The sequence below is a fragment of the Strigops habroptila genome, chromosome 9, assembly GCF_004027225.2.
Source record: "Strigops habroptila isolate Jane chromosome 9, bStrHab1.2.pri, whole genome shotgun sequence".
Classification (NCBI taxonomy): domain Eukaryota; kingdom Metazoa; phylum Chordata; class Aves; order Psittaciformes; family Psittacidae; genus Strigops; species Strigops habroptila.
This window is the reverse complement of record NC_044285.2, coordinates 39,927,365-39,947,332: the sequence shown is the minus strand read 5'-3', so window position 1 is coordinate 39,947,332 and position 19,968 is coordinate 39,927,365. Positions and strand designations below refer to the sequence as shown.

Genomic DNA, 19,968 nt, shown 5'->3' with positions numbered 1-19,968 from the left:
GGAACCCCCAAGATTAGGGGATTCTGTGCTCAAAATTACTAGTTCTTACTAGTGCAAGGTATTATATCTCAGTTTCGCATACTACTGAGCTCTCAAAGTAATAAACTCTTAAACCTGAACTGATGAAATTCCAAAACTTCAATTAGGAGAAGAAAAAATAAAATAAAAACTGAAGCTTTCTTGGGTTATATTATACTTCTTAGATAAATCACTTTGCATACTGATTGTTTTTATCATTCCTTTACGACAAAACAATTACTTCTTAAAATAAGCAGCTTTTTTGAAAGTTGGGGAAGGACTTTTTACAAGGGTATAGAGCAGTAGGACAAGGAGTAATGGCTTTAAACTGGAAGAGGGGAGATTTAGATTAAATATCAGGAAGAAATTCTTCACCATGAAGGTGGTGATGCACAGGCACAGGGTGCCCAGAGAAGCTGTGGCTGCCCCATCCCTGGCAGTGTTCAAGGCCAGGTTGGACACAGGGGCTTGGAGCAACCTGCTCTAGTGGAAGGTGTCCCTGCCCATGGCAGGGGGTTGGAACCGGATGAGCTTAAGGTGCCTTCCAACACAAACCAGTCTGTGATCCCACGATTTTGTAAGCAAACAGATTTTGGGATGAGGGTGTTATAATAAGCTTCAAGCCTTTGAAATAAGCATTATTGCATTTAACAAGATCTTTTCAATATTAACATTGAGTGGAAAGACAACTAACACATCAGCTAGAAAGCAACTATTCAAGCATGGTTATGAGCTATTCAGTTTACCAGGGTCCTGATTTCAATTCTTCGCCCTACTCCCTCCAGAAAAATCAAACCTGACACTTACCGGACATAGTAATCATTCCTGATGAGAAGGAAATGTTGGAGAATTGACAAGAAGTAGTTTTCGGAAGAAGTATCTTTCAACATATTATACAGTAGATGAAATACTTCATTCACATCAGTGCAAATATTATTAAGGAAATACAAGGACTTAAAAAACAAAACAAAAATATAAAAGGACAAAACACCCACCCCAAACCCAGTTCCCTAGATGCTGTTCATATTGTTCAAGTAAAACCTTTCAACACTCTGAACTACTATCTTTATTAGTCTATATCCTTTTCCCACTAAGATTATCCACAGAAACTCTATCCTCTGGTTTAACAACTAAGATGTTTCATTATTGCTCAGAAAAATCATACCACATCCTTCTTAACACAGAATCCTGTAAACATATTTTACACAAAGCTTTAATTTTCATTCTGAAGTGAGCTGGGCCGTTGGCAAATACACACTAGTTCAATACTCTCCATTTCTTAAAGAAGAAATTACCTGTAATAACCTGTTTTGTAATGCAACAACCTTACTTGTTAGTGATTTTATATTCCTCTCATAGATTGCATCTACCTTCTCTTTGCTTTTTATGTGCCAGCTACTACTCTTAACTGCAAGCAAGCACTCTGAACTTCAGTAACTTGAGATTTACAGCTTCCCCACAACTAGAGCATGCATCCTAACTGCTTCAGAACCTACTAGAAATTTTGTACCAACCTAGTCATCTCATTTTTTCCTCGAAACTTAGAAACTACCATGAGTGTAATTTCAGATCTTCATGTACTACAAGCCAGAGTTTAGCTTAGGAAAGTTATTTTCAAAAAAATAATTCCATTTCCAATGGCTTACATTTAACATGCAAATTTAACCATTATTTTTCTAAATGCATTTTTAGCAAGAAACAAGTGGAAAGAAATCTGCTTGACAAAGACCCTGGTAAGACACAGAACCGTGACAAACTACACATCGAGCAGTCTAACTCTAACTCTGATGTTTAGTGAAGTTATTAAACAATGCAACAAGTTATAACACCATTTCTATAAAGGATATTCCATTTCAGCTCTGATATCGTTGAGACGATGTGACAGTTCAATTAAGTCTTCTTCTTTGTTCTCATCAAACACTTTGAGCTGAATATCAAGCTCTTCATTTTCCTTATCTTTCAAGCCCTGTTTTTGAAAGCATAGGATATCTTAATTTTCCCTTTTTTTAAGCAAAAAATCCCCCCTTCAAAGATCATATCATGACAAAAGATAAGACATTAACCTTTGGAAAAGGAGTAAGCTGTAACTGAGTGGGGTTTTTTTATTATAATTGCACAGCTGAGAAAAATGAAAGCAAAATATCAATGAATATCAGGTAAGTGCTGCAGAACAAACATGCAACTTTCTGACTGAGTTCTCTTAAGGGGACATAGTCAGCAGTTTATGCTTGGTAATGTGAGAGCTTCTTTAAAAAAAATAAGGATATTTCAGTAATTTTGCAATAAGGATATTTCAAAACCTTAAACTGAACTCAGGAAGATCGAAGCAGTGTAAAGAAGTTACGCTTACAATTTCTGTTACTAACTTAATCTAGATCATGGCATAATAGCATCCACAGTACACTGAGAAACATGTGAGAAGTAAAAATAAAGGCAAAACAAATACTTGGAACAGGGAAAAAACTGTTTTTCTTGAAAAAAACACAAGCAATTTCTCTAATACACTTAAGAATCAAGTTTAGCTTTCTACTAGGCAAAACACAAAAAAGGAAACTAGATCAAAAGCACTTTGCGTGAATGAACTCCATGCTTCAAAATGAAAATTGGTCTGGAATTGTCCTAACTGCTCTGCACAAATTGAATGGCAACCATGTATGTTCCTAAAAAAAGCAGAAGCCCTAATTGTAATGTTTGAAAACCAGAGAAGGTTACAGTGAACCTGGGCAGAGAGAGAAATATGGATCCTCCTCCTGGCTGTTTTTTTGCTCAAGAAACTCCCATTCATAAATATCTTGACAATTTACCCCTAAGCGCAGATATAACCATGAAGTCCTCTTAAAATGCTTGATCGTTAAGAAAGTTGCTTTCTAACGTAAAAAATCCTCCTCTACCCTGGATATTCATTCCATGAAGATTTAGTGGTCTGAGTTCAATGTATATGTTGTAATTAATACCTTACAAATAAACAGCATGATAGTATTGACTATTATAGCTTACATAAAATGTTAACCTTACTAGGGACAGAATTTCAACATAGTATCTGGTCAGCATTTTTAGTAAAGATTGTTATCACTAAATATTACTTGCTTTAAAACTCATACATCTGTATGTCAGTACACTCTATGAAGTTTCCTATCACGATATATTACACTGCAGTTTATTTGCCACCTAACCCACCCTGATTCTTCAAGTTTTTAAGCATTTATAGATTGTGCAAATGAGTTTTCAGGAGATTAAAAAAAACAACCCTAAGAGTTCTTCAGGCTTTCAGATGTTTTACAGCAACTGAAGGCAGTAGATCACATTAACATGTCTACATGATGTAAAACCTAAGTACATACTCTAAGAAAAATTAACATACACACATCAGAAACAGTTTCAAAGCTCCATATGCTAAAAAAAAAAAACCCCAAAGGTTTTTATTCCTGACAAATGTTGATGATTCACAACTTCATATCTTAAAAGTTATAGCAATATAAATTCTGTCTCAGACAAACATAAGCAGGTACTCTCAATTTCTCTCATCTTTTGTGAGAAACTGCTGAGTAGCTTAATCATACATATCCTTGATGTTAGCATCTGAATGGTTTCTTGCTTAAGGGCTATAAATCTACCCCCGAGTCACAAATACTCATACACAACTGCCCATAAAGGCATACTTCTGTGCAGCTGCATGAAGACATGCAGTACCAAAGAGCAGGAAAGAGTCTATTCGATTTTTCCTTAGAAACTCCAAATGCATTTTCAGAAGGCAGAGTAAAGAAAAACAGATATCACAGAAAACAACAGGAACAGCACATACAAAGAACGTTAATCCAAGACTGGTTCCACAGCCAGACTCACATTCAGTGCATGTGCTTTGAGCTCATTACACTAAACTTGACTAACCTAATTTAATTTCTGATATATTGACTTGTTTCGACTATCATTCTAGTTTACATAGCTCATAAGAGCCTAAATTCGCAACTATGCAGAATGAAAGTGGATTTGGATTGATAGTTCTTTCCAGGTCTGACCTTTCCTAACTCAGCCTTTCCCATCTGCTGTTCTCAGTAAAATAATTTGGTTACCTTCAACATTTACAAACAGTTCCCTGTGATCAATTCCTATATACAAATTACTTACAGGCAATATTTTCTTCAGGCCACAACGTAAAAACTCATTTCTCAAGTGTATCCTGAAATCAAGATCTTCTGGAGATGTAACGAGGGCATTGATGAGCTGCATACATGCTACCTGTCATTGAAAAGAGAGGCAAAAACTTTCAGGATGTATAAAATGAAATAAATACTGTCTTTGCCTATTTCAGCTTAATTATTATATTATTATTATGCAGCATATATACAACATGACTTTAGTTAATTTAAGCAACTTTAGATACTGCTCTGTTTTCACATTGAGTGCTTCTGCTATGTCATAATCGTATTGCATAAAGGATCAGACTTTATTTTGGACAGTTACTCCCACACTACGGGTCCACACTGCAACTCCTTTTCTTTCTCCTTAGTATTCACCAATTGAAAAACAACTTGGTTTGACAGTAATCCAAAATTAAAAACACCCCAAAAGCAGCCATACATAAAACAATTCCCATCACCAGGTGTGTTTTCTACTCCTGCACAGCACTTTTACAAAATGCCTGCAGTCTCTGGCTAATGCTTTAATTGAACAGCTGGGCACTTTAACTGATTTACTTTAAAACAGGTAGACAACAGCATAATGCCAAAAGTGCTGATCCACGTTAAAAGACTAAAACGGGACTCCAGGGAAATACCGAGTTTGGTAAAAGATGTTAAGTGCAAGTAGAAGTAGAGCAGAAAATAAATAAATAATAAAAATCAATAGCTGCGGAGAAAAAAAGTCAGATAAAAAGCCCCCTTTCTGGTTTAATTACATTCACTATTTAGTTTTAATGGAACACCTTATGGAGTCTTAGATTTCTATTAACACACCCTTGCAAAGACACTCCCTTTATATAGCTGCATCTACAGATAATGTAGTATCATCATACTCGCTTGAATGATTCTTGTTATTTTACTACGATGACATGACTTAACAAGCCAAAGTACATGTCCAATCTGAAATTAATAGAGAGAAGAAGTGCCATCTGCTATGATTGCTTTTGCCAGAAGAGACTCTGGCTTAATGGCTTGTGCTAATACATTACAAGTAAAGAACGATTTTGTCAGAACCAAGTTAATGAGTCTTGCAATTGCACCTTTACTGACATATAAGTGAGGTTTGGAGAGGCAGGAATGCTGCGTGGTTGGTTTTATTTGTTTTAAATCAACAAGGTCAACAAGTAGGAGACAACTTCAAAATCAACTCTTTTGTGATAGCATTATTAAAATTAGAATGTCATCTACAGAAACCTCTTGAACAGCATCAATTCATCAGCTCTGAAACTAGAACTACTGATGGTAAACATAGCGTTTAGACAACTGTAGCTGACAGAGATATGATCTAATAATGGAAAAAGGCATCCCTCCCTTGCAGTATACCTGTCCTGCTTGCATTCTGCTTTTCCACATCTTTCAGCCATGGTAGCTAAAATTTACTATTAGGTATTGATAAAATTTGTATAAATACTGTATTATGAGAAGAACATAAGCAAAGTGACCCTTTAATAGGATATTCAGCCACTTGGTCTCTATGCAAAGACTTGCGGTTACCAAAAAGGCAGATGAAGCTTGCATTCTAAAAGCAATCAAACCTCTTTGGCTATTCAGGTGAATACAGCAAATAAGAAACTCCCCACTGGCACATAACTTGCAACGAACATGTGACATAGGACATGATTCAGTAATGAAGACTATGTATTATTTTATTTTATAAAAATAATATTAAATCTCACTAGATTATGCACTAAGAGATGCACTAGTTGCTGATGGAGGGCTGATGTCAAACACACCCCAAAGGAATGCACATTCTTGTTGACTGAAGTAGCATTGACATGCTGCTGCACACCACTTATCTCCAAAGGGACCCTGCCAAAAATGGACATACCCCATCCACATGTCATATATATATGAATATTTATGAGGCTGACTATAGTGGTGCCAGAAGTCCCAGTAGTAGTAACACAGCTGCATGTGTATCTTATAGGTGTCTTAGAAACGGAAGAAACCTGCATGCCAATCCTAAGGAAACAGTGTTAGCATTTATAACAGAAGAACTCAAAAGGACAGGTTAACATGAAAAGTAAATCTATGCTAACCACAGGGCAACAGCACTGTAGTTCCCTAAGTAATTCTTTATAATACATGATTTGTATGAAAACTAAGCACTCCCTGCACAAAGATAGTATTAAGCTATGCACCTATCGTCAGCTGACTATAAAGCCAGTATATTGAAGGTGTAAGCTATGAAAAAATATACTTGACACTGATCAGTTTTGACTGTGGCTTATTTCTGTTTAATCTAAGAGGATGACTGTGTTAAGAGGATGGCTATGTTGGATGACATTGAGCTTTAAATATCTAAAGCTAGCAATTTTACTCCCACTCAATTTACTTCTCATAGTACTAACTGATTGTGTTATCACTGTTCTAGTGTCATTAATTCTTTTAAAAAAGGTCAACCATTCAATTTACCAAAGATGGGCTGGGATGTAACATAAGTTGTCATTAGCAGGCAGAATGATAAGTTGTCAAAATCCTTCATATCCAAATCAAACTTTTGACTTATGTTCTCAGAAAATTTCAGTAAAAAAACCCTTTCAAAATATTAAACTATTTTAACAAGATGAATGCTTATCTATTTCTTCATTCAGTAATATTACAAACAGGTGAACAATACTGTGGTTCCTGCCACAGGTAGTTCAAACAGTAAGATACTACAAGTATGTGTTTAGCTGAGGCATTCCAGTTACTCACTTCAACAGCACAACACAAACTTCTGTCCTTTTACAAATACATTACTTGGATGGAATCAGTTCAAAGCTGTAAGTACAGGAGGTTTTGGTTCCTTAAGGTGGGGCAAGACCGGGGGAAAGGGGTGTTTAAACAAGCAATGCAACTTAGGAGTACTTTTTCATGCTTTTCCCCTAAACCCAAAAGATACACAGGGAGCACTACCTCCAACTTCTTAAACTCCAACTTCCTCAGGGCCCCAGTAACAATAACAAGAGGACAGACTGAGATCTGATTTTTCATTAGTCCATTAAACCACACAAAATTCCTGGTCAAGAAGATTAAGCAGTGACAAAGATTATAAAATGCTTTCATTACCCGAGCATTACATCTGGCATCCAAGAAAAGGAATATCACTAATTACTCTTTTTTTATTAAGGTCAAGACTTTTTAACCCTGTTTTTGGGACAAGAAAGTGAGTTTCTTGGTTTCACGCCATTACCAATTAGAATATCTAGCATCAGCAGGACATTTATATTGGTTTTTTGTCTTTTACTCAACAGTGGAGTAATAGCATTAAAAGACTTCGATGATGAACAATTTAAATACCATAAAATAATACACAGTCTTCTAGTATTTTAGATTATTTTGTAAGTATTAGTCAGCACACAAAAAAGTAAACCCACCTGCAGCTGTACGAACTCATGGTTTTCCAGTCCTTCAACAATCTGAGAGAAACGTTCCCTGTTGTGCCGTTCAGCAGCAGTTGTTATAGCACCTAAAAGTTTGTCCAGACTAAGAGAAAGATAAATTGTCAAAAAGCATACCATGGCCAGCTTTCTCGTTCACTGAACTAATCTGCACCTATCTGTATGAAGTTGAAAACAAACCAAGAGCTAAATGTTAAAAATATCTACAAGATTCATGTGGAATTAAAGAAAAGGTGAATAAATCTCTAAGTTATCGTGACATTCAGCTAAAAAACAATCAGGGAGGGGAAAAAGATTACTACCTTTGCAAGACTGTGCACTAAGTACTACCTGCCATCTTTAGCTTCTGGAATTCTAACAAACTGTCTTTTCAGAAATCAAAATGGTTTTATCTATTTATTGCATAGAAGGCACAGTTTGCTGTTTCTAACCTTCAGTACACTACAACATTCAATAATTCAAAGCAAACATATGCCAACTGATCTTTGTTTTAAAAAGCTCATGCACATGTACTACATAACTCCATGCAAAACTTCAGCTATAAACGTAAACTTTCTGCTCCTGTCAAATTTGTTATGCTTGGGTAAACAGATGATATTTTAATTAAACCCATACACTTACTTCTCTATTATTATCTTCTGAACTACTGAAAAATCTTAACATGTGGTGTCAAATCAGTAATTTTCAAATATAATTCTAAGTTCATCTCCCCTCCTCAGAGTATATGTGTCAATCTCAAGCCTTCCCACAACAGTAAGCTCAGTAGCCCCCCATGCTAACACACATTGTTCTTAAGCAGCTTTAAACCTGACAGCTCTCCTTGTGGCAAGTCAAGGTTCATGATTCCTCAACACGCTCCTCAGTGATGTATGAAATAACCTTTTTTTGTCAGCAGCCATGTATGAACAGTTATGGCTCATTAAGTCTTCCCTCCTCTGTAGTGAACAACTGTAGTCCTTTCAGACCTTCCACTTAAGCCACGATTTGTAGATCTCTGCTCATTTGCTTTTATTTAATACTACATTAATGCATCATAACAGGGAAAAGTCTCTTTTCATTTGAACTACATTAAGAAAGAAAAGACTTGACAGGTTACATTAGTTCCACTGACAAGTTTTTTCACCTGTGTCCAAACTGACAACTCATAAGCACTCCAAAGGGGAAAAAAAAAAGGGGGTGGAGATGGTGGGGTTGTGATGTATTTCAACATCTTACTTACATGTTTTCCTCTCCAACAATGCAGAGAGCAGAAAGTATTTTCACCGTTTCAGTCATCATATGTGGTTGCTTTGGATCAATTGCTCTTGATAACAGCAAGAGACTTCTTTCATCTCCTAGAATCCTTTGCAATCCGTACTTAAAGAAACAAAAAGCTTACAGTGAAAAGATTGTATTTGCCTTCAATACTCATAATCATCTTTGGGCTTCAGATCCTTAGGAATCCTCACACACACACCCCCCATACAAAGTTTGGGAACACTCTAGTAAAACCTCTTGGCTGTTACCACTTGGGGACATAAGTTAGTCTTCTCCATCTCACATTTGAGGCTTCTCCTAAGAAAGGAAGTGAATCAGCTCCTAAGGAAGTTAACTTATGTTATAAATTCAGGTACCCACCAGAACACAAACCAGCTTTTATTTCCTATCTATTTCTGAAACACCTCAAGTATGAAGAATTACTTCATCTTTTTTCCTGTAACTGTAACAGCTCCTGGCAAGTCAAAATAGTATTTTCTACACAATGACCAATACAGGTTGAAATTCTTTTTTGATACAACTATCTTCTTTTATTTGTTGTATATTCTATTTCACCTTCTATACAGGTAAATCAAAAAAACCTTACACATTACATTTATGTAAAATGTAGCGTTATTTTTCATTTTAATTGAGTACAGGATAGTTGGTAAATTAGCTATGTAACTGTTTGAAGTTACACTGTAAGTGTAGGGATAGCAGGGGGGAAGTATGTGGCCATGTAAGTTTACTTTTCCCACTTCAGCAGACAGACTATCTTGTGTGATTTTACTAAACTGAGTTAACAGTAGTTTAAGTAACTTTAATGCACTGTTGTATTTACTGGGGGGAGGGGGAGGATAAATCATTGTAACAACACTGTAGATTTTGCTCTGAATAAAGCAAAATAAGAAGTTTAACACATCAACTTCTATAAACAGTACTCACACTGTGAACTAGTAACCGAGGTTAGAAACAACTTAGATAAAACTTAAACTAGACAAGTTTTACCCTTTACCCATCACCTACCAACTCCAAAATTGTAACTAAAAAGATATTATACTCATTTAAAATCAGATGAAAAGTACATTATATAAACAACCATGTACTGAAATGCATTTTCAGAAACAATTATTTTCCTTTTCCATTTCACAAGCAATTAATTTCCAAATTCACTTACCTTAAATCCATACTATCATCCTCTGCCAAATATTTTACCTCCAAAAATCAATAATATTTAACAAAAGTAAGACAAAAATGCATATTGAGAAAGGTTTATGAACAAGACTCTCAATATAAAGTTACACTAAGTTTAAGACCTATGTTTCCAAAGAGTCAGCTGACACTGGATATAGAAGCTTTCCTTCCTTTTCTGAGATTCAACGTGCTACATAGATCTTGAAGCCAACAAAACCCAATCATACTAGAAGCATTTGAATTTCAAATATTTCTTACTTTATTGTTCATAAATGCTTTGAGGCACTGGATAAGTTTGTGTTGATTCTTCTTATCGATACTTTCTTGCCTTGAAAGAGAGGAGGAAAATAATGTAAGTAAAAACAATCTTCACAAGCTCCCCCACCCCTGCCTTCAAATGATCCAAGTGCTTACTGTTTCTTGTCCAGAAGCTTCTCCAATACATCCAACAGAAGCCCAAGACCTTCATGTCCAAAATTGTTAACCCAGCTGGAAAAAGGAAGAAATGTGCTTTTAATTATTTAAGCAAATGTACAACTTGCTAAGTTATGTCTCCAGTACTGCTTGTGTATGTCTCCATAGACACTGCTTTAAGTCTCACTTCCCAGGAAGACCTGACCACCCATTAAACAACTCTACAAGTTGGTAAGAACCACTGTGAAAGGTGAGAAGATACTGCAGCCAGTTGCAAACATTTCACTTACCCTTTTACAGTGTGCCGAGAACTACTTTCTCTGCCAACAAGAACTAGCATAATTGCTCTGGGTTCAAAAAAACACCCCACAAGTCTTCACTGCTGAGCAAAACCAGCATGATGTCAACTACAGCAGAAATCATTACTTACCTGACTGGATTGCTAGTTAGAGACACTCTCAAAGACTCTAGACAATTAAGCAGCTTTTCCTCTGAAATTCCAGATCGCAATTCATGAATATATTCCTGCGAGGACAGGGTGCATTCGTGCTTGCTGTTTTTCAGTCCACCCTATCACAGAAGACAGAATGCTGCTTAATGTTCTATTGATTGCAGCAGTGTGTAGATGATAACATGTACAGCCAATATTTCCACATGAATTTTAAAACCACTGCTTCCCTGTATAACTATTAAGGACACCTAACTTGACCTTGATTTGTTGTAAGTCTTTAATAGTTTAGGTTTTGCATTACAAAAGTAAATATTTTTCTGGAATCTTCTTCATTTCTTAAAGTGTGTGTACTGCATCTTGGATATAAAGACTTTATTCTATCATTCAGTTGTACTGACATGTGACATGTTTAATGGCTACTCACTCATTTAACATCTACTTCACACCACCATATTAGAAACCATAAACAGAGACACACAAACCCCTCCACACTTGTTATTAAGCTTTTCTGGTCGTTCCCACTGTACCTGTCTTCTGTGTGAAAGAAGCTGTGCACTAATACTATGGACGTATCCTGACCCTAAAACTAATTCTCCCTTCTTAAAAAGAAAGGAACAAGATAAGCTACTGAAAAATACTTTGAAAGGGAACTGCTATGCACCAACTGTTAAATCAGTGCTTTTAAAAATCATTTGCTGTACCATAATTCTATGTCTGGCCACCAATAAAGACCTCTGGAGGATCTTGTTTGCTACAAAAGAATCATGTGGAAGACTTGAAGAGCAGCTCATCTCCCAGCTGGAGAGCCATTACTGAAGAATAACTACCTACAAGGTATCTGAGTATTAAAATATGTGATTATCAGTTTTTAGAGCTGTAGTATTCAGAACCATGAACAATACACAAAACATTTTACCAAAGGGTACAACTAATCTTTTGTACAGCTCTGACAAGTTGCAGACAAGCAGGTTTATCTCAAAGAGTGGTTATGATTAATATGCAGGCCCTAAAGCTCCTTAGCTCTAAATAGTCTGTTGAAGAGAACCTGATAAAGATGTCATGGGTGTAAAGGCAATATGAAAAGTCCCTGACCCAGAATAGGATTTATATGTATTTGGTTTTAATTGTATCAGGAACTTCTCTGACTACTGTAATCTTCTAATTGTCTCTCTTCCCAAAAGCTACACTTTTAATGATGTTTCAGGTTTGCTCTATTCAAATTCTTACCATTCATTTTCCAAAGACGACAGTAAGTATGGCTGATAACAAAATTACTCCTCTACATTTCATTTAATGATTTTGACCTACATACGTTCCAGTATTAATGCATATAACGGAACTATGTAAATGTTCACAACATACTTTGAGCTTGTTTGTCACCTCAGTAAAACAAGAAATCTGACACAGATTGCTAATGCATCAAAACAGTGTCCTCTGGACTGTGTCAACAAATTTGAAGATGCTTCTTGCTGACATGCATAGCACCTTTAGCTGGACAACGCATGCCAGTTATACATCAAAGGACCAAGACAAACAAAGATGAGTATATATGATATAAAGAAACTACGGCCTGGCACTATCAACCTCCTAAACAAAGAGATGCTCTTCCACCAAAGGAAAAAGAAATAAATGGATGGTTATCTTTAGAAGAATAGGAACTGACTTTAAATCAGGCTCAGTATATTAGCACTTCATAGAATGGTAAGGATTGGAAAGAACCTTAAGAGCACCTATCGTATTAAAAATCATCATAGTTCAGACGATGATATAAAGGCTGTAAGGTGAAGAATTAGAAAACAGGAACAGCTTTGTGCCATTCACTGTATTGGATGGAAACTGTAAAAGATTTTATGTGTAACTAGTACCTATCTACAGAATATTGGATACAGTTTTTTATCATTTCAGACAACGGCCGTTGCCCAAACCCAAGAGTCAAACAAGAGGACATGAGCACTGCTGTAGACACAGAATCCGCGAAGAGATGAGATAATGGCAACTTCAGTCAAATGCCATTACATGTTAAGCTAGACCCTGAAAAGCATTGTAGAATGCAAGAAGTATTTGTCTTTTCAGAAGTTTATTTCCTGGTTTGCCCTTCAACTGTAGCCTGCTGCAAGCTTCAAAGCAGATTCCTATTCAGATGAGGCACTTAAGGTCTTCACTACGTTTTCTTTCATATTTAAACCAAGGTGGCTCTTGCTGACTCCTCTTTCTATGTATCGAGGACTTTAGTGAAGCCCTGCTCCTCTGTCTAGCCCCTTGTTTTCAGAAGACCTATGACTCCCTCAAAAACAGTTCAAACAAGTTAACAATTGGAGGAATTGTCAGCACTGCCTCCTAAGCCTCCTTCCCATGCTTACAGGTCAGGCATACTTCTTTGTTGTTCCTATGACTAAACACCTTTAACTACACAGCCATAAGGAACTATCTCCTCTTTTCCCCCATTCTTCAAAACAGTTGATCACTAAAGATGACTTGTAAATCTAATCCATTCTCAAAACCTTTTGCCCAAATACTCCAGTTCATGCTAGAGAATCCTCAGCTTAACAGGACTACTTTCTGTTATTTTCTGCAATCAAATTTTCAGTCTGAATCCACTCTCACCTAACTGGAGATAGCTCTCACTAGCCGTTCTAACTGGAACGCCACAAGCAGGTCCAATTTCTTTTATTTCCCTATTTAAAGAAAGTTTGATTGGAATACTATTTTCAAGTAATGCTATGCCTTGATATGGATCAGATTTTAATATATGTTTCTCATTTACTTTGAAGTAATGATGCTTTATGTAAAAGTATCTAATAAAGATGAAAGGAAAAGCAAAGTACAAGGAACCTCGGAAGCTTACGTCCCACACCAGAACTGTCAAAGATTAAATCAATGCATAAGATCAACAACCTCAGAAATTACTTTATGACCAGTCACCTTCACAGTATTACAATTAAGGTAAAGAATTATTCATTCATGACCACTCAAATGAAAGCCTGGACCACATGTTTAAAAATCCTTCTCTGAGGAAGTTAGAAGCAATGAAGTTTTAGTTTTAGATGAAGGCAACTCTTGGTAGTCTCACAAAAACCCACATACATAAAAGAAAACCTAGTTTGCTTTCCCATAAAGAGGGTAAATCTGATCAATTCAAATGTATAGGACACATTTCACGATTTAAGGGACAACAGAGAGAGAGGACAGACACCTCACAGGGCACGATAAAGTGAAAAATGAACTTAAGCATAGTTTTCTTTATAGAAGACCACCAGGCAGAATTAAATATTTCAGAGATTTCTATTTCAGTTTATCCTGCTCTACTTCGGCTCCAGGTGATTTCAAAGCTGTTCACTAGAAAAAGAAATTCCTCAGTCAGGACTTCACAAATGTCCAGCTTTATACACTACTCAGATGTGTCACCAGAGGCCTGTAAACAAGCTTGAGAACCGACATCTAACAAAATGGGAAAGCAAAGCATTTTGCCCTCCATGCAGGTATAAGGAAATATTCTGTCTGCTTGGTGGTAAAGAACTGCAGAGCTCAGCTGAACCAAATGGATGGGCTGTAACAGTTAAAATACAAGATCAGAAAAACCTGCACAAACTGCTCCTGTTTGAGGCACCAGCCAATTCAGACCTCATCAGGACCAAAGTTAAAGCTGGGATCAGCTGAAGAAGTTGAAGTCTATTGGTTCCATGAGACAGTGTTTACTTTAGAGAGGATGTTGGCAGCCAGCACACCGAATAAAAATCTCACAATATCAGAGGTGCTCACTTCTATCCAGTTCACTATACCTGTTCCGTAAGTTAGAAAATAAATCACTCCTTAGACAGAAACAAGTAACTGGTACCAACCCCATTATAATAACCATAATTATTAATGAAGTAGGAGTAATAACTTAGACTTTCCCCCTCACCAATGACTAATTGAAGAGGTTTCGCATACTCTCTATTAATCCAATTCTGTTTCTATTTCAAGCATAGAAACCACAATATTTTAATTAGAGTATAACAACAGAGTCAGACAAGACAAGTTGTTGGGTACGGAGGGAGTTTGCTTTTAGGAAAGGAATAAAAGCATTTTCAATTATTTTTTTTAAGGCACATACTCCAGCTTTTGCACACTGAACTTGGAAAAGCAGTATCCTTGTTCAAGCTATGAGGAAACACTCTTATCAGCTCCTGAACTAGGAATTTGAAGTTTACACAGTTCATATCCACTCCACCCTGTAGGATTAGCTAAACACATTAATTCAAGCCATTAAAAACAAAATTAACAAGATAATCTGAATTTAGACATTACTGCCTTAGAGATAACCAGAAGATGCACAACTGCCATTTCAGTGCCATTATCACCATCTATAAAAGCACAGAAAGGTCACTTTGCAGGCAACTAAAACGACAAGTGGGCACCAGGGCTTGAGAGGCCAAGTAAAATTCAAAAGTTGAGTCTTAACTCCCCATTAACAGGCAAACCTCTTCTCTGCAATTGCTGCTACAACCCAAAAGTACTAGAATCAACAGCCCAAAATGCTTCTCTTCCCCAACCAAAGTAAACCTGTAAATCTTCAGGAAAATAAATACATACGCCAGCAGACGCAATCAACTCCCAAAGGATCAATCCTATAAAAACATATACTGAGAAGCAGCACACCAAGATGCATGCATTCTTTAAGCAATAATATGCAGAAGCCATACTGTAAAAGCAGCATTTCTTGTTTTACCATTTTGCAAGTTATCTGTACGAAAACATGCCTTTGATGCACAGCTATTCTTGCTCTACACCAGACCCCAAATTAAAAAGCATGGGGAAGAAGACACATTATAGAGTTTCTCCACTACCCGTTCTGCATACACCAGTTTGCTTTATAAAATCATCTCTCACACAGCAGCTGTTCAGGCTAATTCATGTCATAAGGAAATTACATGGCAGTAGGAATTATTTGAAACTGGTTTTACTGCACTGGAGAATTACTGATTTGTCCCCTCAAAAATCAAATATCTTTAAATACCTTCATTATGCTTACATATTTTCTTAATCAGCAGAAGAACCAGTACTGCGTACAAAACTCGAAAGTATTGGTGAATACAGACAGAAAAGTCTGTTTAAAGACTACTCTGAATAAAACAAACCCAACGGCAATTTCTTTATGTCTACATGCTATGTCCTTATATATTTAAGTAGAGCTGAGGTAATGATGAGACAGTTTTCAGTCATAGGTTGTTCTTTATTACTTTTACTACAAAAAAAATCTAAGTACTGCATGTCATCTGTGGAAAACCTTGCAGTACCTGAAAAGCCTGTTTTGGCTGCAATTAACAATAAAGCCCATCTATAATTAAAAAGAACATCTTTGCTTTCAGCCATCATTTAAAATATGTCTGTAATTATTCTCTTTTAATACATATTTAATACATAAAATATGTATGTAATTAAAATCCTTTTTCCAGGAAACAAAAATTTGCTGAATTCAGCACAACAAATCAAGTCCCAAATACTTATTCAAAACAAAAAATCACTAAATTTAATCATGACAATGTAAAATGTAGCTGAGCACTTAATAAAAGTTATGCTGTGGTGATCTCATCTTACGCTTATTAATTGCTCTTCTGAATCCTCTATATTAATCTTAGTCTCACACCGATACACAGCTGCTGACATTTCCATGACAAACTATGAATACTAACACTTGGGACATAAAAAAAGTACACATCTAAACATGACTGAGTAAGCCAAATACTGTAAATTTAAAGTCTCGAGTGATTGCCTTCAATTAAAAGCAAGTTAGCCTAAATTATTGGCTCACAGTGAACACATGAGTTCCCAGTGAGTCTCAAGAAATTGGAAATAGATGCCTGAAAACATAGCAACAGATCCCTCAAAAGTGCAGTCAATGATCTTATGCTGGTAAGATAAACATGACTAATGCAGCTGATAGTTTTTTTGATAGAACAAGGACTCAGCTATAGAATCATAGAATGGTTTGGGTTGGAAAGGACCTTAAGATCATCTAGTTCCAACCCCCCCTGCCATGGGCAGGGACACCTCACGCTAGAGCATGTCACCCAACACTCCATCCAACCTGACCTTGAACTGCCAGGGATGGGGCATTTACCGCTTCTTTGGGCAACCTGTTCGAGTGCCTCACCACCTTCACAGTAAAGAACTTTTTCCTTATGTCTAACCTGAACTTCCCCTGTTTCAGTTTGAACCCGTGCCCACTGATAATTAAATCAAAGTCCAAAATATTGCAGCCTAATCTCTAAAAATTGAAGTGTATTTATAAGAAGAAACAAAACTATCATGTTCATACTCACCGGAACTTTACTTCCGACTATCTGCATGCAGTGGTCAGCCAAGAGAGGTTATTGTGTAAAAAAGATAATAATAATATATAAATAAACACAGCAAAGTACTTAGTAGGATGTAGCATCACACAATTTTTCAGTGTTTAATCATTAGTAGTAGTAGTTACATTCTTTTATTACTTTATCAAACTGTTTAAGAGTTACAGCTTCTCAACAGGAAAACAATAGTTCTACTGGAGGAGAAATCATTTGAAATTCTTATGTTCTGCTGCTCAATCATCAGCATTTTACACATTTACAAACAAATAACTAAACACCTGACTTGACATCTACATCCTGGAAGATTAATAGATATGCCAGTTTGCTAAAATTATCCAGTCAGATATTTTCTATATGACACTGAGAAAAAACAAATGGCGTGCTGACTTCCTTGTACATAGAACAACTTCATTATTATGGAGCTTTTGATCTATTCAGATGATGTCATCACTGAATTTAATTAAGTTTTCATCATCAAAACCATAGCCTACAGTTATAAATCTAACTTGCATTTCATGAAAGCTCATATGGCATTTTTCTTCAACTGCTCAGTATGGATGCTTTTAATTACATGGATAATTAAGCAGTGATTTCCAGAATGACATCTCCTTTTTACCGTGGAACAGCATCTCTGCATATTCATGAACAAGAAGCTGACTTTAAACAGAAGAATCTCTGCAGAAAGGCAGCACATCTCTGCCCTGTTCTATCAACTCTGCACAAATGACCATATTCCTGTGAACACCAGCACTACAGACATCTGCTGAAATATTGTAGGTTTTTCCTTGTCAGCCCTTTGCTGCAACCTCATGGCAGCCACTTTATTGAATAACCACTTTTATCTGACACAGGGCCTGAGACATTATGATTTTGTTCAGAGATCTCAATTTGATTGTATCTGTTCAGCCTCCACCTGCTTCATATTCCACACTTATCTCTTCCATTACTCTTTTACGAAGTCTTTCACAAGACAGAAGACCCTGCAAGTCTTTCACAATCACCTCTTCTCTCCCATTCCTGATGAAGCTTCCTCAAGAAGCACAAGATGGACTATCATCACCAGACAATCTCTGGCATGAGTTGTCACCAAGTTCAATTATGAAACAGAATTCTGAGCTTTCACCATTTCCTAAGCATAATTTCCATAGGCAACAATCTTTCTCTTTGAGTGAGAGAAGTAATCAGAAGCACAGATAACCACTTCACATGAAAGCATCTAGCTGTTAGGTTCTATGCTTCCTCCTTGCAAGGAAAAAGAAAGCTTTTTTTCATCCATTGAAAACCAAGGTTTCTTTGTCCCTCAGAACTCCGAAGACAGTAGGTTTTTCAGAAAAGCATGGTCAACATGCTGCAGATGGCACACAAGGCAGAGAAAATGAAGCACCAAATTTAAAAATCATTTGGTTAAGATGACATCAGCAAGTGAGCGATGTTCAAATGAGCGGACAGAGCTCAAAAGCCTAACGAAAACAAATGTCAACTGGAAGAAAAGTCGCATCAAGTGTTAAGTGTGTTTCGTGAGCTCTAAGCAGAAGAAAAAGCCCAAGTATTTTCAGTATTAAAAAAAAAAAGGAAGACAGATGAACAGTTATCTGTGACCAAAGAAAAAGGTAGAAAATTGTAAGAAGGATCATTTTGAATGCGATCAGCATTTTCATGGAAGACAAGCCTGAAGGAGGCCTGAAGAAAAGAAAGTTTGACAATTCATGATGCAGTAAAAACTGGTTAGGGCTCAAAATTAACAGTGAAAATTAGGATTTGCTTTAAGTTCCCCATCAACATTTTACAATTGAGCTCTGCTTTTTGTACTTTTTAGATCAGTTAAGATGATAGCTATTTAAAAGCTAAATTAGAGTAACGCACTACAGAAAGGTCACTTATGTTTCTGAAAAACCTTCAATTGCTCCATTCAAATGCCGCGATTCAATTGCAAGAAGGACTTCCTGAAGCACACAAACTTCCATCGTAGCCCTTTTTCCATTACAGAAAACATATTGCATATGGATCAAACATCCATACTGGCACTGACTTCGGTTCAAAGCACACATGCATGTATGAGGACATTTTGGGATGATTTTTAATTATTTTCTGTAATTGTTAGTACATTTTGGCAACATATCTGCAGCTCTGTTAAGTTTCTCATGCTGCAGCACATACAGTGGCAGTAATGCAATCTGTTAAAGTTGTCAGCATTTAGACATGCAATGGCAGCCATGCTCTCCTTATTCAGCTATGAAGTTATGGTACTTGAGGCAGCTACATTTCAATATCAGTATACATAAGAGATCACCATCGTCCAGCTAGTTTTTGGGAAAGGGTTGCAAGTGCTTCCATTGTGCAAGTTTCTACTGCTTCAATATTTTTTGCTTACTAAGAAAGATCTAAAATCTGTCGTTGATCAAGTGAAGACCAAAAACCTTACAACACATAATCAATAGTTCCCAAAGACCGTGTAGGCAAAGTATATTAACAGCAAATTTCATAATATTCACTTCATAAGCTTGAGTAATTCTCCAATAACTTGCATGTTTAGTTAGAGCAGACTTTAAGCACTGGCCTCCTGCCAGGACAGAATAAAGGACTGTGGATTTTGTTTAAGATGAACTCATGCAGAAACATCACTCCTTTCAAATACAGATCATCATTTTCACATTATAATGCAAGGTTTTCCTCTCTTCATTTTATAATGTTTAATGAAAAGAATTTGCATTTAATAATTGCATGTCATTTTAGTTTTAATTGTTTGAAACTTAACTCTGCGG

General features: G+C 36.4%; 1 protein-coding gene across 8 annotated transcripts in view; it reads right to left on the bottom strand.

Moving 5' to 3' along the window:
* The window catches only part of DIAPH2 (diaphanous related formin 2), a 233,921-nt gene that overhangs the window by 190,839 nt on the left and 23,114 nt on the right, over window positions 1-19,968 (bottom strand). For 6 of the 8 annotated variants that reach the window (XM_030498240.1, XM_030498235.1, XM_030498243.1 and 3 more), the window contains 9 exons: window positions 17,177-17,197; window positions 10,854-10,993; window positions 10,424-10,498; window positions 10,268-10,337; window positions 8,799-8,935; window positions 7,556-7,664; window positions 4,144-4,254; window positions 1,866-1,984; window positions 826-942 (listed from right to left, as the gene is read on the bottom strand). In XM_030498240.1, coding sequence (XP_030354100.1) covers window positions 826-942; window positions 1,866-1,984; window positions 4,144-4,254; window positions 7,556-7,664; window positions 8,799-8,935; window positions 10,268-10,337; window positions 10,424-10,498; window positions 10,854-10,993; window positions 17,177-17,197 — 899 coding nt within the window. The remainder of the gene's footprint in view (window positions 1-825; window positions 943-1,865; window positions 1,985-4,143; window positions 4,255-7,555; window positions 7,665-8,798; window positions 8,936-10,267; window positions 10,338-10,423; window positions 10,499-10,853; window positions 10,994-17,176; window positions 17,198-19,968) is intronic. The other 2 variants (XM_030498237.1, XM_030498241.1) reach the window with 1 other exon arrangement.